Source organism: Thunnus thynnus, chromosome 6 (assembly GCF_963924715.1).
Source record: "Thunnus thynnus chromosome 6, fThuThy2.1, whole genome shotgun sequence".
NCBI classification, from domain to species: Eukaryota; Metazoa; Chordata; class Actinopteri; order Scombriformes; family Scombridae; genus Thunnus; species Thunnus thynnus.
The window spans coordinates 3,510,247-3,533,076 of NC_089522.1; the positions used below are offsets into that span (position 1 = coordinate 3,510,247).

The window sequence follows — 22,830 nt, forward strand, 5'->3', positions numbered from 1 at the left end:
GCGATTTTTGTTTATATACTATATAATTAAGGCTAATTACTTGCATAACACTTACTGTGACAGTAAAATGTAACTATTTCTAAAGCCATCCAATCTCAAGCATGACACCTCTGCTACTCACCACCTGACCTCATCACCTGCCTGCCCAGCTGCTTCATATCAGTAATTAGCCACAGTATAATGTATACCAGACTCTTCATACTCTGCCAGCCATGTGTGTTGCCTCAGTTTTTCAACTCACATAATCTGCTGACCCACAGTCCTTTTGACATCTGCTTGCTTTAGCCCTATGTTTTTAGGCTGATCTGACTTCCACTCACATTGTTGAGTCTACGCCTGCCTTTTGACCAATTAAAAACTGCTTTTATCTTCTATCTGTCTCTGTGAGTGAGTTTGCATTTAAGTCCTTCTTCCTGAGCCCAGTATTCATAGTTTTTTACACTATGAATTCATGACAACCTGTTGCTCTTGGCTTCTTCACAATTTTTCACACTCCACTGCCAAAATGAACATGTCCAGGGCCCTGACACACCAAGCTGACAGTTGGCTGTTTGGTGTGGTTGGGCCATTGTGAACGTCTGTGGCTGATGATTGCCTATAGCTTTTGGGTTATGTCTAGTAGCACTGGCATTAATCGGTCCTTATCAGTGGCCTTTTGCCTAATGGAGTGGTGAAGGCAGTCAGTCAGCTGGCCTTTTCAAGAAAAAATCTGTTGGCAGTCCTTGTAGTGTGTCTGAGTGTAACTTTTCAGACACTTGATGTGTCTGAACTAAACTCCACACTCCATGGAATAAACATTACTTTATGTTAACTTAAAATGCAATGTGCAGCATTTTATAAATACAAAAATTACTGTTTTGCAACTCCACAGCTGTCAGTCATGACACAAAATGATGATGATGATGATGATGATTAATTTACTTCTCACTAAAGAACCAGTCCTCCCAAGAAAATGAGCTAATAGGTTGTGATGTCAGTTGCCAAAAACGACCTATAGTTACATTAGAGTGACAGACGCCATCTGGCAGCCATAGTAATTATGACCTGGAGAAGTGGCACAGTTCAGATGACGTCTAACATTAACCCTGCCGACTGGGGTACCCGCAGACCCCAGCTGTATACTTTTTGTCATATCTCACAAGTGCTTTATTCTATCATTCCAGTTTTTCATGACTTTGTCAATCACTTTGTTCCTAATGAATTCATATCATTGTTTTTCTCTCTGTTTCTGTTTTGAATGAGTAAACATTCCTAATTAGAAAACACTTCTATGTGTCATTCTGAAAATGCTCCTATGGGTCATCTTGGAGTGCATGGTCAAACAACCTATAAAACACAGTAAAAATCACGACAATAACAGTTATGGCAAGGTAATAACACAAGAACAGATCCACCCAGGGCTGAGACTGAACAATACTGGAAGAGCATGTGGGAGAAGGAGGCATCACATAACACCAATGCTCAGTGGCTAGTGGATCTAAGAGCAGACCACAGCAATCTCCCAGAACAAGATCCAATAACATTGACATCCAAGAAAGAGTGTTAGGTATGAAGAGCTGGACAGCACCAGGCCCGGACATGATCCACACCTACTGGCTAATCATCAACCCTAGACCTAAATTTAATTATAACTCATTCGAAAGCCTTGTTCTTAGTCTCTCTCAGCCAACCTGGAAAACTTTACAGCCAGTTCTATGTGTTATAGTGTACAGTCCTCCTGGCCCGTACTCTGAATTCCTATCTGAATTCTCAGAGTTTTTGTTGAATTTAGTCCTTAGTACAGTACTTAGTACAAGATCAATAGAGGTGGGGATCTACCACACCAGACAGGACCCCAGGTGCAGGCTGTGCAAAGATGCTCCTGAGACAGTTCAGCACATAATAGCAGGGTGTAAGATGCAGGCAGGAACAGTGTACATGGAACACCATAACCAAGTGGCTGGCATAGTGTACAGGAACATCTGCACTATGGGCTGGAAGTCCCAAGGTCAGAATGGAAGACACCTCCTAAGGTGGTTGAGAATGACCTAGCCAAGATCTTGTGGGACTTCCAGATCCAGACTGACAAACTGGTGATGGCTAACCAACCAGACATTGTGTTGATCGACAAACAACAGAGGAAGGCAGTGGTGATAGACGTAGCAATCCCAAGCGACAGCAACATCAGGAAGAAGGAAAATGAGAAGCTTGAAAAATACCAAGGGCTGAAAGAGGAGCTAGAAAAGATGTGGGGAGATGTGGGGACCCGAGCTTGAGGAAGACACACCACCACTACCGACCCCCATGGGAGAGGGGGGTAAGAGGGGGGTTTTATTATTTTTATTTTATATATATATATATATATATATATGTGTGTGTGTGTGTGTGTGTGTGTACATACATACATACATACATACATACATACCAACACAACCATGTTGGCTGACTTGTGACAAATGCTGGTTGAAGAATGGGATGCCATCCCACAGCAGTGTGTGACCAGGCTGGTGACCAGCATGAGGAGGAGGTGCCAGGCTGTTGTGGCTGTGTATGGTTCTTCCACACGCTACTGAGGCTCTTGTTTGTTAAATGAATAAATTGTTAAATTGCCAATATGTCTTGTTTCTTCAAACTTCAATCATCCAATCCACCAAACAACTATCAAAGGCAGAATAAGCTGTTTGGCATTGGCAGAGAAGATTTGGCAAATTTTTCATTCTTCATACTCCGCTCTGCTGCTCATCCCACAAATGCATCTTCCTTACAAATGTGGCACTCTTTAAAAGTTAAATAAACAGGCTTTCCAACGATGTAAGATTTATTGCCAAGAAGCATTGTTACAACAAAGAAATAATCTACCAAAAACAAATTTCCTTACTTTTTGGGCTAAGTTTTTATATGTATGTGTGTGTGTATGTGTGTATGTATGTATGTATATATGTGTGTGTTTTATTTGCTCATATTTGAAGGTCAGTGCAAACAGGCTACAAAAAACTATCAAATTGCCAGTTCACAGTTGCACAGTGGCTGCTGAAACACTAGGACTTGGCACCACCTAGTGGTTAGATTGGGTAATGAAAACAACTGGTGTTGATAGATGAGAGGGAGCATATTTTGTAAAAGATAACCTTCAAGACATTCTATATTGTCCTCCATATCAATACACTTCAATTCAAATTCTTTGAAGCTCTAAGAATTTAACATTTTGGATGGAGAAAGTATTCAGATCCTCAGTAAACTTATTAATACTGCAATATAAAATATTTGTAGTAAATGTCTTGCATTGAAAATGTCACAATATAATTATATGTATCAAAAGTGCTCATAATGCAGAAAAATGGCCCCTGTCAGTGTCATACTCTTGTACTGTGTTATTTTGTACTTGTACTGTGTTATTTTGTACTGATGTATTAATGTCTAAGTACCATAGCATTTTAAATGGTAAATGAACTGCACTTATATAGCGCCTTTCTAGTCGTCCGACCACTTAAAGCACTTTTACACTATAAGCCACATTCACCCATTCACACACACATTCATACACTGATGGCAGAAGCTGCCATGCAAGGTGCAAACTTGCTCATCAGAAGGATTTAATCATTCACACACACATTCACAATTTGGGGAGCAATTTGGGGCTCAGTATCTTGCCCAAGGACATTTGAACCGCCAATCTTCCAATTAGTGGATGACCTGCTGTAAATCTCAATCCCCAATTTCACTGTTGTAGATGGTTGAAGCTGTGCTAATTTTGACTATTATTTACTGTTGGGTAGTTAAATCTATAACAGTGCCTCATATTTTACAAGCTCATCATTTGTTGTCTGTAAAATCTTTACTCTATGACATAACTACAGCTGTCAAATAAATGGTGTGGAGTAAATAGTATAATTGTAAATAGTATATTACCTCTAAAATGTAGTGGAGTAGAAGTATAAAGTAGCATAAAATTGAAATACTCAAGTACCTCAAATTTGTACTTTTGTGTTGTAAGTACAGCAATGATGGAATATAATTAAGTACATTTACTTCAGTATTGTACTTACTTGTCCCTAACTTGAGTATTTCCATTTTATGCCACTTTATACTTCTCAACAGCATTTCAGATGGTACTTATTTTTTATTGTAATGTTTATTTGTATAGGGACAAATATAGCATGAACTTATGCCACATATCTCAACATTCATAGCCTGAGCTAGTTTGCAACACCTGGCCCTAGATTGGCTCTATTTTCTTACATTTTTAATTATTATACTTATGTAGCACATTTGAATTGAAAGATTTGAGAGATTCTTCTTCTGTCATGTCATCAGAAGAAGAATCTCATCTATTTGCGCTGTGTTCAAGCCAGATATTTAATTTGTGCATTTCATTTTCGGATGAGCTGCAGTTCTAGTCTGTGTATGTGAGTGTGTGTTAATGATGTCTGTGTGCTTGTGGTGTTCAGTGTCCCCTCTCTCTCTCTCTCTCTCTCTCTGTCTGTCTGTCTGTATGTCGCAGACAGGCTTCATAAAACATGTCAGCAAGGGACCAAAGGTGTGACGGTGGACCTTAACAAGTTGTGATCTGACAGTAGCCATGGAAACACATCCTCTACATCCAGTTTTCCCCTGTTTCTGAGTTTTATTAGGCTGCTAGTGTACAGGTAATATTGTGCGCAATTTAGATCACAAATTAGGGCACTGATCCCGGTAACAGAACAGGGGAGGGAGTGAGATTATTATTGACCATAAAAGTATAGAACATTGTATTCAATTTAGCAAATGTAACATTTTTTAACCCTGATTTCCCCTTTTCATTCCCCTTAAATATCAGTTTCTAGTACTTTAATACAATGTTGTTTATCTCTTTTGTACTGGCTTGTTCCAACACTTCATTGAGGCTATGACATGTTCTTTTAGGCTTGTACAGTCATTAAGTGAATAATTGAAGGAAGGAAACAACTCAAAAATTATAAATAATTTTTGCAGGCTTGAACAATGCTTGGCTGCCTTTTTTTCTTTTTTCTTCATGTGTTATTTGTCCCTTTCTGTTCTCAAGAAGATCACAGGCACACACACAGACACAAAAATAATCCGCTGTTCAAGCTTCTGTAATTAGAAAACTCTTGACATTTAAATCATCCCATAAAAAGATAACTGATTCCAGGTCTTTTTTTTTTAAAAACATACAGTACCAAAAACAAAATAAAAAAGAATAAAAATTAATTTACAGAGTGGTTCGTCAAAGCTCAGGGGGGACTGATTGGAAAGTACTCCTAGGAGGACTACATATACACATTCACATGGAGATCAAACCCCTCAGCATTAGCTGGAGGATGTCAAGTTCAATTCTTACATGAGCAAAGTACATGATAACAACACAGGCAACATACAGTAGTCTGTAAACTTGTGTTTCCCTATCACATAAATAAGAAGTACAAGACAAGGAGTTTTTATGGATAAAGGACGGCAGGAGGAGAGCTGGGGAAGCATTCCTTTTTATCATCGCACATTGAATGCAAAAAACAAATATAAGTGCTGTAAAATTATAAGTAAATAATTTGCATAAAGTCAATGTTAAAAAATACAAGAGTTGTTAGGCAAAGCAGCTTTGGCACATCTGTGGACTCACAGTACTATGATAATTAGGTCCAAATAATAGTGCTGATTTGTTTTTACTGCATGTCATGCCAAATGCACATCATCCTTCAACCTAATCACCAGAATAAAACGTTTCTGCAAACCACGGATATGTTAAATCTCTACGTTTCAATCTCTATGTTTGAATGTTGATCACATTTTGAGCTTTTCGCGTGTTGTTTAACTGCGCATTTAATGGCCGTTATCAGTTGTATAATTATGTTTTATGGTGTGACAATGCTGTGGTTAATGTCTGGTTAGGCCACCTGGTTAGGGTTAGGGTTAACAATTTGATTAGGGTTAGGAAAAGATCATGGTTTGGGTTTAAAACGGTTGAAAATGTCCCGACATCTTGCTAGAAATACCAAGTTTTGTTGGTTGTAACAGGAAGCGAGCAGTGGGCTCTGCTACTTTGAAGCTTTTGCAACTTTCTAGCCAACCACCCAACTGCCTGCTACTAACAGTGGATTGCAGAAACTTATAATGCCAACATTTCATTCTGGTGACTGGGCTGCAACCTTGGCAGTTCCAATTTACAGGCTAGGACTATTTCCTTAAATGATCCTCTTGAAGGCTTGGTCGCACCAGAATTCACAACAGTGAAACTTCATTCCTGCGGCAAAGTAAATCAGTGCAAATTTCAACTTTGGTGAACTTTGACACACAAATGTGTGTTGTTAATAGCAAGCTGTCTTCACAGTGCCAGAGAGAGCCAGAGAGTCCAAAAGGAGAACGCTATCATAGCTTGTTAGCTGTGTTGCTGCATCCACTTTTATTTAATGCCATACTGTTGGAGTATAAACTGCTCCACATCAGAGACATAGTTTGCAGACAGTTATGAGACAGAAATCCATGGCACAATATGTCTTTTAATAGCTTGATTGCTAAATAACAGCAAGCTTGCTTTGTTTTCCTCTTCAATAACTCTTTACTGAATTAAATGATGTACAGCCCTGAGAACAAAATACCAGGAGGAAGCAAACAGCACAGTGAGCTACGGAGAAAGTGGACAAGCTGTTGTGACTGACTAGTATTAGCATGTTTCCGGTTGGCTGGTGTGTTTACGGTTTATCATTTATTGTAAATTTAGCTGGCCAGCTGCACTTGGTCACTTAGCCTTGTGAGTAGTCACCACATCACTGTCCCTGTTTTGTGGAGAAGTTTATACTCCAACAGAGGAGGATTAAATAAAAGTGGATAGTGCAACATAAGCTACAATATAGAGACCTCTATGTTGGACTCTTGGTTCTTCATTCCCTCAAACATCAGTGCCATCCTGGCGGTTTTCCAAATTTGAGTGTTACTACAACTGAACGTGACTCAACAGATTTGCATGTATACTTCACCCCTGCAAGTGAATGCACTGGTTGTGGCATTCTATAGGAATTAAATCATTTCACCACAAAATTTGGCCTTTTTACATGCTGATTATTTTGTCAACACATACTTTCCAAGCTTTTCAGTGCTTTTGTTTTTTCAAAGTGCAGCTATGCAATTTCTATGGAGAAGAAGCTGAAAAGCTCTTACGACTAAACTCTGCAGAGCAGCACAATCAAACCAATGTGTATGTGTGTATATATAGATCTATTTTATGTAGATCACAAAAGCATTGTAGTTTTCTTCTTCTCTGTATTACTACTTTTAAATACAAGCCAATACTTGGTCATACATGTGTCCATGTAGCTATGAAAAATACACATGTGCTTTAATTAAAATCTAATTGAAAATATTTGTGCTGCTGTACTGTGACCAATACTCAATAATGTGCACATTATATTAATATAAGTGCCTTAAGATAATCTTTGCTTAAAATATGACATATGCTATGAAAATGATTTGGCTTCATTATTAATGGCCTGGAGATCTTGTGCAGTATATAAGACCATGGCTTTATCTGTAGGTAGAAAATAAAACTCCTAGAGATGGGAAAAGAGCAGAAGGAGCAGATGGATATACTTTTCCCACATGGTAAATGCTTCATTCACATGGTATATAATATACACCACATAACTCACAGCTGTTTCATTGTCTGTTGAAGGAAAATGACATAAAACATGAAACAAATATGTCATCAGGTATACATTCTAAAAAGTCAATTGAACTGATTTAACATAGTTTTGACAATATTTGTAGAAATGTTTACAAGTACATAAAAAGTTGTGTTGCACTGCCCTGTGAATCATCCACTCAGATGCACACACATGCACACACATGCACACACATGCGGTCACAGCAGGATTTCCTTTCCAGAGAGCAGCATGTTAGAAGTCATTATGTAGTATAGAAAGTTTCTGTGTGTGTGTGTGTTTGTGTGTTTGTGTGTGTGTGTTTGTGTGTGTGTGTTTGTTTGTGTGTGTGTGTGTGTGTGTGTGTGTGTGTGTGTGTGTGTGTGTGTGTATTGATGTTCATGAAGGCATCCTGGGGGTTTCTGAGTTTGCGATTTGCATGTCTGCATTTACTTTCTCCATTTGTGTGATTGCATGTGTTTGCATTCACGCATGTGTATGTTGGGGGATGGTGTAATTATGGCTGATGGAAAGCTGTCAGCAGGAAGCACTGCCTCCATCACCACCAACACACACATTCACACACACTGCATTAAGCAGCACCTACACACACACACATGCACACACACACGCACGCAGAGTCTCAGCAGCTAAGGGTCTCTGATGTCATAACCTAGCATGCAGGTTGATGATGACGCCGTCTTCAGGCAGATCTTTCACAGGCAGGTCGCTCATGTCTCCTACTCCGTGGTCTGTGCTTTCACAGCTGCTCTGAGGCGACTCTGGGGGTGGCTGGTACAGGATGCTGGCTAACAGGAAAAAGAATGTCCCCAAAACCTGGAAAAGAAGAGGACAGATGAAGCAAGGAGGGAAAAATGTGTAGTCCAGATAAATAGCACACAGAGAATAATTCAGACATAGTGCTGTACAGTATGTTTGCATATAGGCACCAAAATGGGTGTAGGCTATAGTTTAATTCTTCATCTTAAACTACATTTATATTTTGGGAAATAAACCTATTTGCTTTCTCACAAAGAGGTAGATGAGAAGATTGATTCCACTACACACATGTAGCTAGCATAATGACTGGAAACACAGAAACAGCTCATCTAGCCACCTACCAACACCTAAAACTGTTACTAATTAACATGTTATAATGCTCTTGTGGATTTATGGGCATTACGTGCTGTAACTTGGTGACCTTTAGGAAGTCACTGCACCCAGCCGCTGTTCAAGAAATAATTACCAAATGGATCCACAAAGTTTCACACTCACTAACTCATTCATGAATACATTAACATGTTGAGACATTCATTTATTTACTCATTCCTTCACTTAAAGTTAACCTTACTGTCTGCTAGGAGCTAAGGCTGTGTGATGAAACACTGTTATTCAGTTTTTAAGTAAAGCAGGCATACAGTGACTTACAGTACCCCACTAGCATATTAGTATTACCTTATATATGATGCCAGCTACTAATGTATACTGACTCATAGCTGAATTCTGATAGAGGTAGCAGGAGCCCTGCTCACCACACTGATCCTGCCACAGTAAGCAGGAGATGTCAATCACAGAGCCAAAAGCTATGGGTCCTGGAATACCACCTGTGAGGAGAGGCGAAAATTAACATTGGGTGTGATTGAGAGGTTAAAGGTAAACTTTGTGAAAAAATACAGTAGGCCTACCAAGTGTGCGCACCACAATCCACTGGATGCCAAGTCCAAAGGATCTCTGGCTGTCTGGCACACACCTACACAACACAGCACAGGCAGCAGTGGTCAGACTGGCAGGCATACTGAATCTTAGACTTCATTACATTTCTGTTTGACTCTTTCCTGAGCTGCATTTGCTGCATTGTTTTTGTCTGTTCCTCTGCACCACAGTTTGCCCTGACAGTACTGTCACAGGCCATGGGATCATTCCTGAGCTGTTGTTACAAGACATCAATAGTGGTAATAATCCCACAGGACTTTTCCCTTGTGCAGCAAAGAGGGTGACTGATTGGTAGCCCTTTTAGAGCATGCAATGAAAGGTTTCATTCACCTACAGCCACAGTGGGAGGATTCCAGTTTTCATAATTTCTTCTTCAAAGATAATGAATTTAAAGACTTTAATGACTTGCTGAATTGACACAACAGAGTAGATAATATTACTGTTTTTAACATTCATGAGTGCTGGGATCTGAAATATAGTAGTCAACAACAAGTCATTATTTACTGGGTGAAATTGCAAAAATTTAAAAGTGCAATGAGTGACATTCAGCCTCACTGGATGTCAGCAAACAACTTTGCTATGTAAAGATATAGTGGGGTAATGGCAACCTGAGCAGTGAATGAAGTCATACTCCCACTGTGTGTGTTATCTGAGCTTCTCTGTTCTTTGTTTTGGTAGCTGGATTGTCCGTGCATGCATGTTAGTGCATGTGAGTGTGCATGTTAGTGTGCATGTTAGTGCATGTGAGTCCCTCCATGACACTAGCTTTCTCAAATTACGGCTAACCATGTTTGTTTTGGTCTGAGATGTTGGTGCTATAGTGCGACATTTAGTGGCTGAATGTCGTGTATTGTAACTTTAATAATGAATAGAAATGGTTATTCAAATTTACATGATAGAAAAGCTACCATCTGGCCCTCCATCTGGCAGAAACTCGCACTGTGAGTACTGTCAACACTGTATGGAAGATTAACAATGCCTATATAAAAACATATAAGAAATAAAGTCAAATACCATACACATTGTTATATGTATTTCTTATTCATGTATGCATTAATTGAAAAACAGGAGCTTTTACTTTTCAGAGATGGAGACTCATCCATGCCCAAAAACAATCAACTATCCAATCATAGCTTAGGGGCAGAACCGTAGTCGAAGCTTGTCATCGCTGACATAAGCTGATGGCAGCAATGAACCTTTCACATTGAAACAGTTTCCTGTGGGCCCAACTTGACACATGAGATAGTTTGTTACACAGAACCATCTGAAAAATCGTCCATGGAGACTGTTTGGAAAAGGGCAGGCACTTTCAAAAAATACTTGGCAGGCAGTTGAATGAACCACCTGTCTATCACCTTCTTACCTTGCGAGGCAACTGGATTCGCAACGTTGATTGGTCTGAACCACCAGTGGTTTGGACACAAGCACATAACTTGAAGCCTGACAGGATGGATTCTTGTGTGCTCTCTTGATGTTGTGATCTTGGAAATCCAGCTGCCTCGCAAGGTAACTGTGGGCTAGCTTGATAAAGAGACTCTACTATTGACTGCACATTTAGTTACATTTGTGATTGATTGTCAGCAGTTTGTAAGGATTTATTGTGCAACTGGAAGCTGTACAAACATATACTTAAAGGGATCTTCTTGACATACTTAAAAGGGAAATAGATATAACAATGCTTATTGTATTTAACTTTATTTTTTTGTTTGATCATTTCAATGAGGCATTTTCAATCTTCCATAGTATTGCACCATCAATATTATGTTGTTGTAAATTGGAGGTTGAAAACATTGCATTGGACAGGGATCAAATCCAAGACAGACTGTATCACTGACTGAAGTGTAATTGAACAGTTATCATATTTTTTCATTGTGAAGACAGTTAATAGCTGGTTATGTGTTACAACATAATTAATGTAATATTAGTTCAACTGAATGGTAACAATACAATTAGTATTTTACTGTATGTTCAACCACAATCCACAGTGCAGGGATTTCTTTTTTCTTTTTTTAAGATTTTACTCTGGCCACCCACCTGAGCGTGGCAGTGAGCGCTGGGATGCTACAGAGGAAGGTGAAGGAGATGATGATGAAGAGGAACGAGAGGAAGGCTGGCATGTGGTGGCAGGAACTGCCACACTTCCCTGCCAGAGCGAAGCCCTCCTTGCCCCAGGACACATTACCCACCACACAACTACATCCAGAGTAGACCTAAAAACGCACATATACTGAACTAGTTATGGTCATGAGATTGTTAGTTCAGATCATGAAAACATTAATTTAACATAATTCCATATGTTAATAATTTGTTAATGAGTTCTGTACACATCCTAAAGCATTAAAGAAAGTAGGTTTGAGTAATAAAGTAGGTTTGAGAAAATATTATTCTTAATTAATGACATATTTACTGTATGCAGGTTCAGGTTTTTTAATCTTTTTTTAGTATCAGCTAACTTGTTAACTTTACTGTTGTTTAATAAACACTGATATACATTTAAAGAGAAGTCTTTTGTCATTATTGTGTTTATATATTGTGAAAAGTGGCTGATTGAGAGAGTCAGAGCTTGAACTCAAACCTTCCTCGTTCACCCATGAATGTTGATATCCCTCAGATATTAGCATATCTAGGTGAACTCTTATGAGACTACCTTATTGTCTGGTTATTGGTCCCAGTTTCCGGGTGGTGCTCCATTACTATTAATTAATATTAATAGTTTTATTTATTTTAATACTGAATAATTATCTCTGATAATTATTAATTATTGCTAATTATTGCAATCATTGAAAGAGCTATGAGTTCTGAGTTGTACCAGCACATTCTATAGGAAAATGTCAAGGTATCCGGCTGTGAGCTGAAGCTCAACAGAAAGTAGGTCATGCAGTAAGACAACGACCCAAAACACACAAGTCGTTCTACCAAAGAATGGTTAGAGCAGAAGAAAGATAATGTTTTGGAATGGCCGAATCAAAGTCCTGACCTTAATCCTATAGAAATGCTGTGGAAGGACCTGAAGCAGGCAGTTCATGCAAAGAAGCCCACCAACATCCCTGGGTTGAGGATGTTCTATAAGGAGGATTGGGCTGATAAACAGTTACCGGAAATGTTTGGTTGAAGTTACTGCTGCAAAATGGGGTCACACCATTTATTGAAAGCAAGGGTTCGAATACGTTTGCCTCCCACAAATATGTAATATTGGATAATTTTCCTCAATAAATAAATTAAGAACTTTTGTTTTTTGTCTCATTTGTTTTAATTGGATTCACTTTATCTAGTTTTAGGATCTGTGAATATCTGATCACATTTTTGGTCATATTAATGCAGAAATACAGAAAATTCTAAAGCGTTCACAAACTTTCAAGCACTGTATATATAAAGTAATAAAAAAAAAATCCTGTTTTTGTTTTTATTACAAAAAAAGACATTGACAAAACATGACAAAACACTGTCATTCGAGGTTTAACTGGTGCTACTTTAATTAGGTCATCATCTTGCACCCTCTTCTTCTGCAATAGTTTAATGGCCCTTGAATGGAGAATAAGCATTAATTCAAAATTTACATTACCGATATTCTGGAAATTTGGTTTAAATTTGTGCTACATTTGGTTGGAAACCTGGCAAGTCTTGTTAATTTGTTACTGAATGCAATACAGGGTTTTTGCAGAAACAGAGATAAAGCTGAGCCACTGACACACGCAAAGTGCTCCCAAGGGACTCTCCATAACCTGTTGCTTTCCTTCTCTTTTCCACAAAATTAGGTTGTAAAAAATAGGCAATAAATGAAAAGTGCAAAGCAATAATCGCCTTTGAAGTTCTTCCCTACATGTTGCACGGTTTGCTGTCTCTGTGCTATGGGCGTATCAATAGGTAGAGGTCCGTTTGCAATGAGGTGATGAGTAAAGTTTTAACTCAGTGGTCAGCACAGTTGTCTATGATCTGGGAGACTCCAGTTCGAGACCCGGTGTGGGGACCTCCTTCGTAAGGTAGTTTATTCATAAACACTTACTGTAACACTTAAATTTTCTAAAATTAAAAGTGTAATAAAAACAAAAACAGGACTTTTAAGCCTCTTTCCACTTTTATTTGAATACAAATACAAATAATTTTGCTGCCTCAACAAATACAGATTCAAATACAAATACTGGGCCCTCTGCACATCCCTACCCTGTACATATACTGGTTTATACCATTCATTCCCTGCTAGTTCGTCTAAATTGCTTCATTGTACACTTGCACTCAAGCAATTCTGTGTCCTGATCCTGTTCCTGTCTGTTATCTGTTCCTGCCATTCCTGTGGTTTAGACCTTTAGCCTGTTTATTACCCGCCTGCCTACCTTGCCGCTTAGGACTTGTTGCCTGCACATTAGGATAATATGTTACACAAAGATTACAAGTTAATCCAGCCAAATTATTTGGAATAAAACACCCATTGTCATGATGAGCCCCGAGTTCCATCTAATCTGTCAGGACATTTCAATTTTAACTAAACAACAACCTCTCTAATCATCAAAGTAAACCATTTTATTGTACCATAAGTTGCAGTAGTTGTGTCCTCATTGGACAGGAATTCATGAAGGTGAATTTTTTTAGTTAATCAAATGCATAGTGGTCTTTTTCATCCCACTCCATTTAAAGAGTAATTTCACCCAAATTACAAATTGTTATTTGTCAATACAGAACACTTAACATCTGTGGCATTCTTAGCCTAACTGATGAAAGAGAGCAACATGGAGTGCTTCTCATTTGCTTTAATCTGTGTCCTCAATCATCATCAACCCAGAAATTGATCTGGTCTGCCATAATTGGGGATGTCTCAATTCCCTTATTTTTGCTTGGAGGCTTTCTTGAGGTGGCCTGAGGATACACAAACCAGCCTTCACAGAAGTCTTCTATCAGAGCACTCCATCACTGCTGTCTGTTGTCTTCCACCAAAGCACGCATCTTGATTGTTTGCGTCCTTTCCATTTAGTCACTGTGCATCACAATTAAACTATTCTGAAATGAGCTATCATTTCCATTTTCCCTCAAATGTTTAGGCCACAAAACACGTCACATGCAGACCTCGCAGTCCCCATTACGTTGGGCGAGTTCAAAGTTGAATACACCCCCGTTTTCACAGGTCTGTCCCTCCCGCCTTCCATCCTGGAAGGCTATCGATGTAGCACTTTTCTCCTTATGAAAGTAACACGGCGATTATTTGACCAATGAGAATTCGGTCGGACGAGAACATGCTGACCAACTAACCGACCAGGAGACTACAGCCCTAGTTCTTATCACTATGGATGTAATCCCATCTCACCACAATGTGGGTTGCAGAGTGGTTCTGTCTGTATTTCCGCTCGTTCAATCCACACACAGAAGAAGAAGCAGAAGCAATGTTTTTTGTGAAGTATTTTTATATATTTCTGAACATGCCTGAGACATCCAGCACTAAGTCTTGAACGTGCATGCCAAATTTCATTCACAGTACACAGTTCAATAGTAGAGCTTATGCCTCTCAAAAATTTTCAAGTCATTAACACTATGGGTGTAATCCCACCTCTGACCACAATGTGGATTGCAATGGCAGAGTGGCACTGTCCATATTTCCGCTCGTTGACTCCACAGGCAGAAGAAGAAGCAAATCAATGTTATTTATGAGGTATTTTTATATATTTCTCAAGACCTGCTCATCCAAACAGCTTCACACATCGACATTGCACTTCTTCATTTCCCCAGCAATCAACCTGCCAGGTATAAAGTAGATCAGATGAACAGCTCTAGAGATGCGCGAAGGACGAGCTTACATACATACAGACACACAGACAGACAGAGATTCCTTGCTTTATATTGAGAAATAATGCAGAGACAACCATATTTTAGTTTCGCCATGTGGGAGGACAAACTAATATTATTATGAAAACCTGAAACCTCAAATACATTTGACTTGCACTGAAACCCCTCAGGTTGGTTTACTGAACTTCTACTGCAAATTAGTGCCTCTGCAGCGGTATTTAGCATTTAAGTTTTTACTAACACTATAAATGGCCATAACTGCATATGAGTTCATTTTGAATGCCTGCCTTTGTCTGATGCTGGGCTGTTTGGCATGTCTTGCAACATCTGGAAAGAAATATAGCCCACACTGTAGGAAAATGTATGTTTCAGCTACTGAGCTTGAAATAATGGTTAAAGAAACCAATAATCAGGAATGCTACAGCATATGGGAGAAAATCTTGGTAACATAATGCTGTCAGCTGTATTTACAGACGTTCCTTCTATGACTTTTTGCTCTCTCCTTACAATGCTTTTGCTTTGAATTACTCTTTAGCATCTTAAAAACACTTCCCCAGACCCTAAAATCAAATCTGATTTTGCCTTGAGTCAGAGTAAAGTGACAGTGTGTGTACTGTACCTGTTTGCCAGTGGAACGCTCAGTGTGGTTGATGGAGCTGCAGCCAGCGTGGCAGGGGGAGTAATACATCATGCCATCTGCCCCACACACTGGATTGTAAAGCTCTCTGACACAGCCACAGTCTGCATTACAGCTTACTGTCAGGTTTTCTTCTAAAGAGCTGCAGACATGAGGGCAAAGACAGAGGAAGCAATGTATAAAGAAGGATAAACAGACTCAGCAAACAGACAAAGAATAGAACAAGAGGATAAAGAAGAAAGTGAAAGGGAGTGTTATTAGTCTTGCACAGGATGTCTCACTTACTCTGATAATTTAAGACACTACTGTAGCAGTCACCATGATGGTAATACTTTTGAAGTACATAATGAGCAGTAGCTGCGTAGAGGTTTGATTTGCTGAACTGTGACTGGGCTACATGTTTTACATGTAAGTGAACTGTACTGTGTATGATATGATGATATGATGAAAAAGCAGGTAGTACTGGTTTATTTCCATCTGTCTGTTAAAGGTGTGTGTTGCAGACTACCTGAAAGGGCAGCACACAAAAGAAACAACATTTTCTATTCCCCTCCATTGATGAAAAGTAAGTATACCTCACTGTGCTCACTGTAGTACACCTGAGAGCTCGCCAGTGGTGGAAGAAGTATTCTGATCCTTTACTTAAGTGAAAGTACCAAAACAGCAATCTAAAAATACACCATTACAAGTAAAGTTCTTGCATGATAAATCCTACTTGAATAAAAGTACATTAGCAGAATTAGCAGCAAAAGAATTAGCAGCAAAATGTAAGTATTACTCGTTTTATATTTCATCAGTATTTTCTACAGCTAATGCCAGTAGAGCAGGGGGCCTAAGTCTTATACCTGGGACACACTGGATGCGTGAGCAGCGCGTGTGCGTCACGGAACCTCTAGCTTTTCATTTCGGCACCCATGTTAACAGGTTAGAGCAGCCACACAGGCTGGGGGGCTGCTGCATCGCGTCATCTAGAGATTCGAGGTCTCACATATTTTCTCCGCATGACACGCGCGGGTCTCAGCAGAAATAGACAGGGAACACAATAGAAAGATAGGGCTGCCAGTGGCAGAAGCGCCGCAGCAGACATGCTTCCAGTGTGGACACTGCAAGCATGAGAGACGCAGCAGTTGAGCGACGCACACGCACTGCTGAAGTTCACACATCCAGTGTGTCCCAGGCGTTAGGGGGCTACGCCTATACTCATAGAATCTGGAGTTATGATACGTAACTAACGTTCTATTTTGTATAGGCTTTGCCCTCTAAGAGCTGTTACTATTGGGTTAAGGGTGAAGGTTATGTAGTCAATGTCCACTGTGACACCAAGGTCCACTAGCAGATAACATACACCAGTTCTTAACCCCATAAATGTGAAGTGTAATAAGGCAGAGAGGCACTGGCTGTGCCATGGTTAACACCATGTCAGCCCTGTGTGAAAAGGGGCTTACACTCCCTCCACACAGCACTGCTGGGAGTGGGGGGTGGGGTTGGAATGTTGATTAGATGCGCACCGTTTGGCATGTACACAAAAGCACCTGATCTGACAATGTGTCATCTACCATCTGACATGTTTAAAACTGTGTTGGGCCTCATACCACGTGCATGAGACAAAAACAGGCCTGCAGGCAGTCGCAAAGCCTGATAAAAAAGAAAAGCGCCATGTTAAACAAAAGGACTTCAACTCCCATCATGCTTTGCTCAACCTCCACCAAGGTGTGAAATCCGGCAGAGTCAAACTCTTGGCTCCCATTGGATGAGACCCGCTGAAAATGCAAAGGGATTTCCCCTTCCTGGCCATAATGTCACAGAGAGTATAAACACCTGAGAGGGTCTCCAAACTGCACTTTAAGCTGTTTGCATGGCTAATGTAAGGAAGTAACTCCCGTACATAACTGTGACTAGGCCACACAATCTCAACCTCGCTGGACAAGTAGAGATTTTCTCTGTGTTCAACTGAACACACGACAAAGGATAACCTCTGTGTCCCGCGTGTCTTTAAGTGAGTCAACTTTGCCGTTCTGAGGATCAACTGCCGTGAAACCTGTCGACAGTGTTTGAGGACAGCCCCTGTCATCCCCCAAGCCTGAGGAACCAAGTCGGACCAGAAAGATCTGTTTTCTGCTTGTTTTGGTTGTGTTTATCACACTACACTGGTTTGTGTTTGTCCAACTGCTTGGACTGCTTTGTGTTGCATGCTTGCATTTTATTTGTGAAATCAGACCGCGGCCGGCTAGTAAGGACATTCGCACGCCATGTCTCTGTGGAAATAAAAGCAAACCCTCTCTCTCCACGATCGCTGAAATCTTTCGTTCTTTGGTGTTGTCACCCTCTCCTTTCTACTAAACCCACTCGCATGTACACACACACTCACACACACGTTTAGACTTTCACACATGCTATTCTGAAATGAGACACGTGTTGCTAAGCAACAGAGATGCTCAGCTTTGTCCAACACCATTGTAGGGATCAGAGGCACGTGTTGACTGGCATTTGCCATTTAATCATAGCTTCTGTTCATATCTCACGGTCAGCCCCATTGACTGGAACTCTCACGTGATGTAACCCCACATGGTTCATGTCCACCACCTTGCTTCTCCTCCTCCTTCACTCACATGCACACACACACACACACGTTTGTTTGAAGCATTATTGATTTATAATTGATATTGCTAAAGTTTCCTGTGCATACATACTGTGAAAGTAGCTGTTGTTAATATCTCTCAGATGTTGACATTCTTGGATGAACACCCCTGTTGACTGTTTTCACTGTTTGGTTATTGGTCCCTGACCTCATGGTGGTGCCCCATATATTAATTCATATGAATAATTTCATTGATTTTTAACAATTTATAATACAGTGGAAACTGCTTATAATGATCACAGTTACAGTGATCAACCGCTTATATGGATCAAAAATGCTGTTTCAATAATTTGCTTATAGTAATCAAGTAGTCAGCTTACAGTGTTCATTTTGGGTCTTTTCATACATGAAAACATGATTTTTTTTTTAAACTACCATAATTCTTTTACTCCCATGATACAGGTATGACATGCAATTAGCAGCTGCGGCACCATTATCAGGCATTGCAGCGCACCTCCGCAGGGTTGTGTGGGGTGTGGTTGTGGGCATGTTTATTTATAACCACCGTGAAACAATCAGAAAATAACATTTTATTCCTCTCATTCACTGGCTCTCTCGCTGCCGCTGCTTGCTCTTAGGGCTGGGCGATATGACCAAAATGTCATATCTCGATACAGGCCATTTCACATCCTGATAATGATACCTATCCCATTTTAATTCAATGAATAAATAGTTGGTCTATGCCCTCCTACTTCCCCCTGTTGTCTGTCCATTCTTTGTACAGATTAAATTAAATTACTCTTCTTGGCTTTTTACTCTCAAAGCTTTCTTTGCACTTAAAGGTACATAACAAATGTAGTTGTCATCAACTCAAGTACTTGCCTGCTTCACTGTCTCAGCCCCACCCGCAGTAAACCATAGAGAGCAGAGGAGAGTAGCGCGACCATAAATGACAGCAAAAAGCAGCAGAGACTCTCACAGTGAGCTGAAATTATACGAGTGCACATACATTTGGTAAATAAAGACAGTCTCTACTGCGCTTTGCTGTCATTTATGGTCGCCGTCTTGCTGCTTCTCTGCTCTTTCTCAGCGCAGGTGGGGCTGAGCCCTCCGCGTGTGTGCAGCGCAGCAGAGGAAACAGACAGTGGTGGAGAGATGGAGAGTTCACAACAACTAAACTTGTTATGTTACTCTAAGTGCAATAAAAGCATCACGAGTAAAAAGCCAAGAAGATTAATTTATCAATGTAATCTGCACAAAAGATGGACAGACTCGAAATGACAAAAATACTGCCATAAAGAATGTGATTTGCATCACAATGATATAAATGATAGACATTTTTCTCTTGTCACATAATATATATTGTCATATTGCACAGCCCAACTCCCTCTCATCATCCACTCTCTCTCTCTTGCTCTCTCTCTCTCTCTTTCTTTCTCTCTCACTCTCTCTCTCTCTCTCTCTCAAATTCAAATAGCTTTATTGGCATGACCATAACAAATATAGTATTGCCAAGGCACTGTATGAATAATGAATGTTGACAATAACCGAATCTATACATATACATTTATGTATATATATTTTGAACAGCGTACGAAACTCCAACAGCAGAATCAATATCTTTTCTTTATGAGGAAACTAAGGTGCTTTTTTTTCCTTTTTAAACATGAATAAGCAAAAGCAACAAAAATCAAACCCCACCCCTTAACCTCGTAATGTGGAAAAAAGAAAGAAAATTTACATAAGTATATTATTAGTTATTGTGCATGTGCAGGATATAGCCAATAATATATACATATAATACATTAAAAAATTTGAAACATGAATAAATAAAAAATAAAATTGTTGGTTATCGTGAACGTGCAGTACACGTCAATCAAACTTTGACCAGGTCATGTGGGTTAAAAGTCTTTACTTTTCTGAAAATAAACTTGATGAAAATTAGGAAATTAATTTGTTTTACACACACACTCATCAAGAGTTTTCTGTTTACTAATTGAAATTCAAGTGAATGGACCCAAAACTTGCATAATTTTGATGCCACAGGTGTGAGCAAGACAGACATGTCTCACCCTGCTGAAAATTCTAATCCTCACACCGTTGAGATTTGATGCTTCGCCATGACAGAGGAAGTTGCTATAACTTTATTGTACATGTTCCAGTCTGCACCAAACTCCCCCTACGAAATAGCAGCGAAGCAGCCCCAGCGGCAGGCAAAACAGTGGACAAAGGAGGTGATGTTTATCTCCTTTTTCCACTGTCTGAAAACAGCCCGGGTCTGAAGACCTCTGCATGCCCATGACATGCGCTGCAGCTTGACGTGCGCGGAGGCGCGAGGGCCCGTTCAACGCTACTTGCAGCTTTAATTAGTTTTTCATTTTCTGAGTTATTAAAATGTGGATGCCTGTGAGTGAATTTTGGGAAGAACTGTTCCCGCACAGGTTTAAATTTTGAAAACTACTGTTCCACTCTCTTGGCAAGTTCATTAAAGTTTTAATGCTGAGCTCCTGAACTCCAGTCTTCCTGAGTTCTTCCTTCATATATTGTCTTTCTTGATCATACTTAGCACAATCTATGATTGCATGTGTAATAGTCTCCCCAGCCAGGTGGAAAAAATGTGTGCATATATTGCCATTGGCAATCGCCAAAAATGAGATGGAAAATATCGGATATCTGCAAAAAATCCAATATTGTGCATCCCTAAAACACATACACAGTGGGATATTCACTAAATGCAACAGAAATAGACTTGAAGTGTAGAAAAACATGAGGGGTCTCCATGCGATGCATGGCGTCAGTGTCGATTGCTACATTTAATAAAATGGAAGTGTTTCTGTTCCATGAGTCAAAAAGTAATCATGTTAAATAATCGTGATCTCAATATTGACCAAAATAATCATGATTATGATTTTTGCCATAATCAAGCAGCCCTAGACCATAGACTCGAAGAAAATTATTTTCAAAAAACAAATGTGGAGGTGGAGGAGTTTAAATACCAAGTCCAGGATAAATGTACACAATCATGGGCAGAAGAAATTTGTCAAATGCCAAAATTGAGAACCTATTGTTTATTTAAGAAAGATTATAAATGTGTGCACAGTTAAGATGTGGCATATTACCACTGCATATTGAAACTGGAAGATACAAAGGTGTTGTTGAAGATGAAAGAATCTGTGAATACTGTGAGCTAAATGAGGTGGAGAATTAAATTCATTTCATTCTATACTGTCCTTTATATCATGATTTACAACAGATTTTGTTTGAAAAAGTTTATGTCCCAGACTTAGATCTGAGAATCTGAGAGTGGAGCTTTAATTGAATATCTTTTTGATAATGTTTTTGTATTTTCTGAATACCTTTCTAAAGCATGGGACAGGGGGAGAAAAGTAACATAGTTAAATTCCATAGACTATTGCACTGCAGACTATTGGTTTATGTACAAGATCCTGTAGCATCATTTGTGGGAGTTTTATGTTTATGTTTTTATTGGTTTATGTATTGGATCCTGGAGCATTATTTGTGGGAGGTTTATGTTTCAAGTTTGATAATGCCTATGTTCATGTTTGGCTGATATGTATGTATTGTGCTGTTATATTATGGTGGGTAACATGCTGGAATGTTTGGTTTGTTGTTGGTTAATGTGTCTGAATAACCCCATGAGGGTTGGATCATGTAAACCAGACACGAAAATAAAAAACTATTCATTCATTCATTCAGTCAGTCACTGCGCTCCCTTCGTCTAGTAGGGATAATAGAAATGCAGGACAGTGAGATGGACAGCGTAGTCCGACAGTTCACTTCCTCTCTAATGTCAGGGCTAAGAGGAACGCTGTTTTAAAAAACAGCATCTTGAGAGAGATTTGGGCTATCAGCTAGAAAGGGGGACGTCCGGAGCGAGCAGCACCAGTGATTAATCCCACTGTGGTGCTAGAGAGCACACAAGAGGTTTCTGACATCTGACTCTCTTGAAAAAGCACTTCACCAAGGGATGTGCAAACACTGATCTCTCTCCATAGCCTTTATGGCAGGATCAAATGGCTGCAGCATACGCATTAATCATAGATGGAGCCAAATTGTTATCTACGAACATCTAAAGGCAGGTTAACACAAGAGACAGAGGACACGACATGAGATCTGAGCCTCTCTCCACACAACAGTGCTGAAAAGCAGACTATCTACCCACATAACATGTTGTAGTGGAAGGGGCTCTCACGCCCTGGATAGTACACACTACTGCAGGGGGCAGTCCTAATCTTTTCAAGCGCTCCTGTTCAGCAGCCAGGCCCACAGCTGTTGGCCTACGAATCTGTGCACGGTTTATAAACTTAGCAATGATTGTTAGCTGATATGTTGCATGCTACATGCATGAACCACAATGTTTGTACGAAGATTTGTGCCAATCCATCTAGGAGATGTTGAAATATTTCAAGTTAAGATTAATTTTAATTATCATTATGCAATGCAGGATTACGAATTCAGTTGTGGCCCCCTCCAGGCTACACACATAGACAATGTATTTACAC

The 22,830-nt window shown here is 39.7% G+C and overlaps 1 protein-coding gene across 1 annotated transcript in view; it reads right to left on the reverse strand.

Annotated features, from left to right (window-relative positions):
• Positions 1 to 5,059: 5,059 nt before the first annotated feature.
• slco4a1 (solute carrier organic anion transporter family, member 4A1) overlaps positions 5,060 to 22,830 on the reverse strand; it is a 44,708-nt gene continuing 26,937 nt past the window's right edge. The window contains exons 8-12 of the mRNA XM_067591327.1: positions 15,712 to 15,871; positions 11,355 to 11,530; positions 9,293 to 9,357; positions 9,063 to 9,211; positions 5,060 to 8,444 (exon numbers count right to left, since the gene is read on the reverse strand). Coding sequence (XP_067447428.1) covers positions 8,274 to 8,444; positions 9,063 to 9,211; positions 9,293 to 9,357; positions 11,355 to 11,530; positions 15,712 to 15,871 — 721 coding nt within the window. The 3' untranslated portion in view covers positions 5,060 to 8,273. The remainder of the gene's footprint in view (positions 8,445 to 9,062; positions 9,212 to 9,292; positions 9,358 to 11,354; positions 11,531 to 15,711; positions 15,872 to 22,830) is intronic.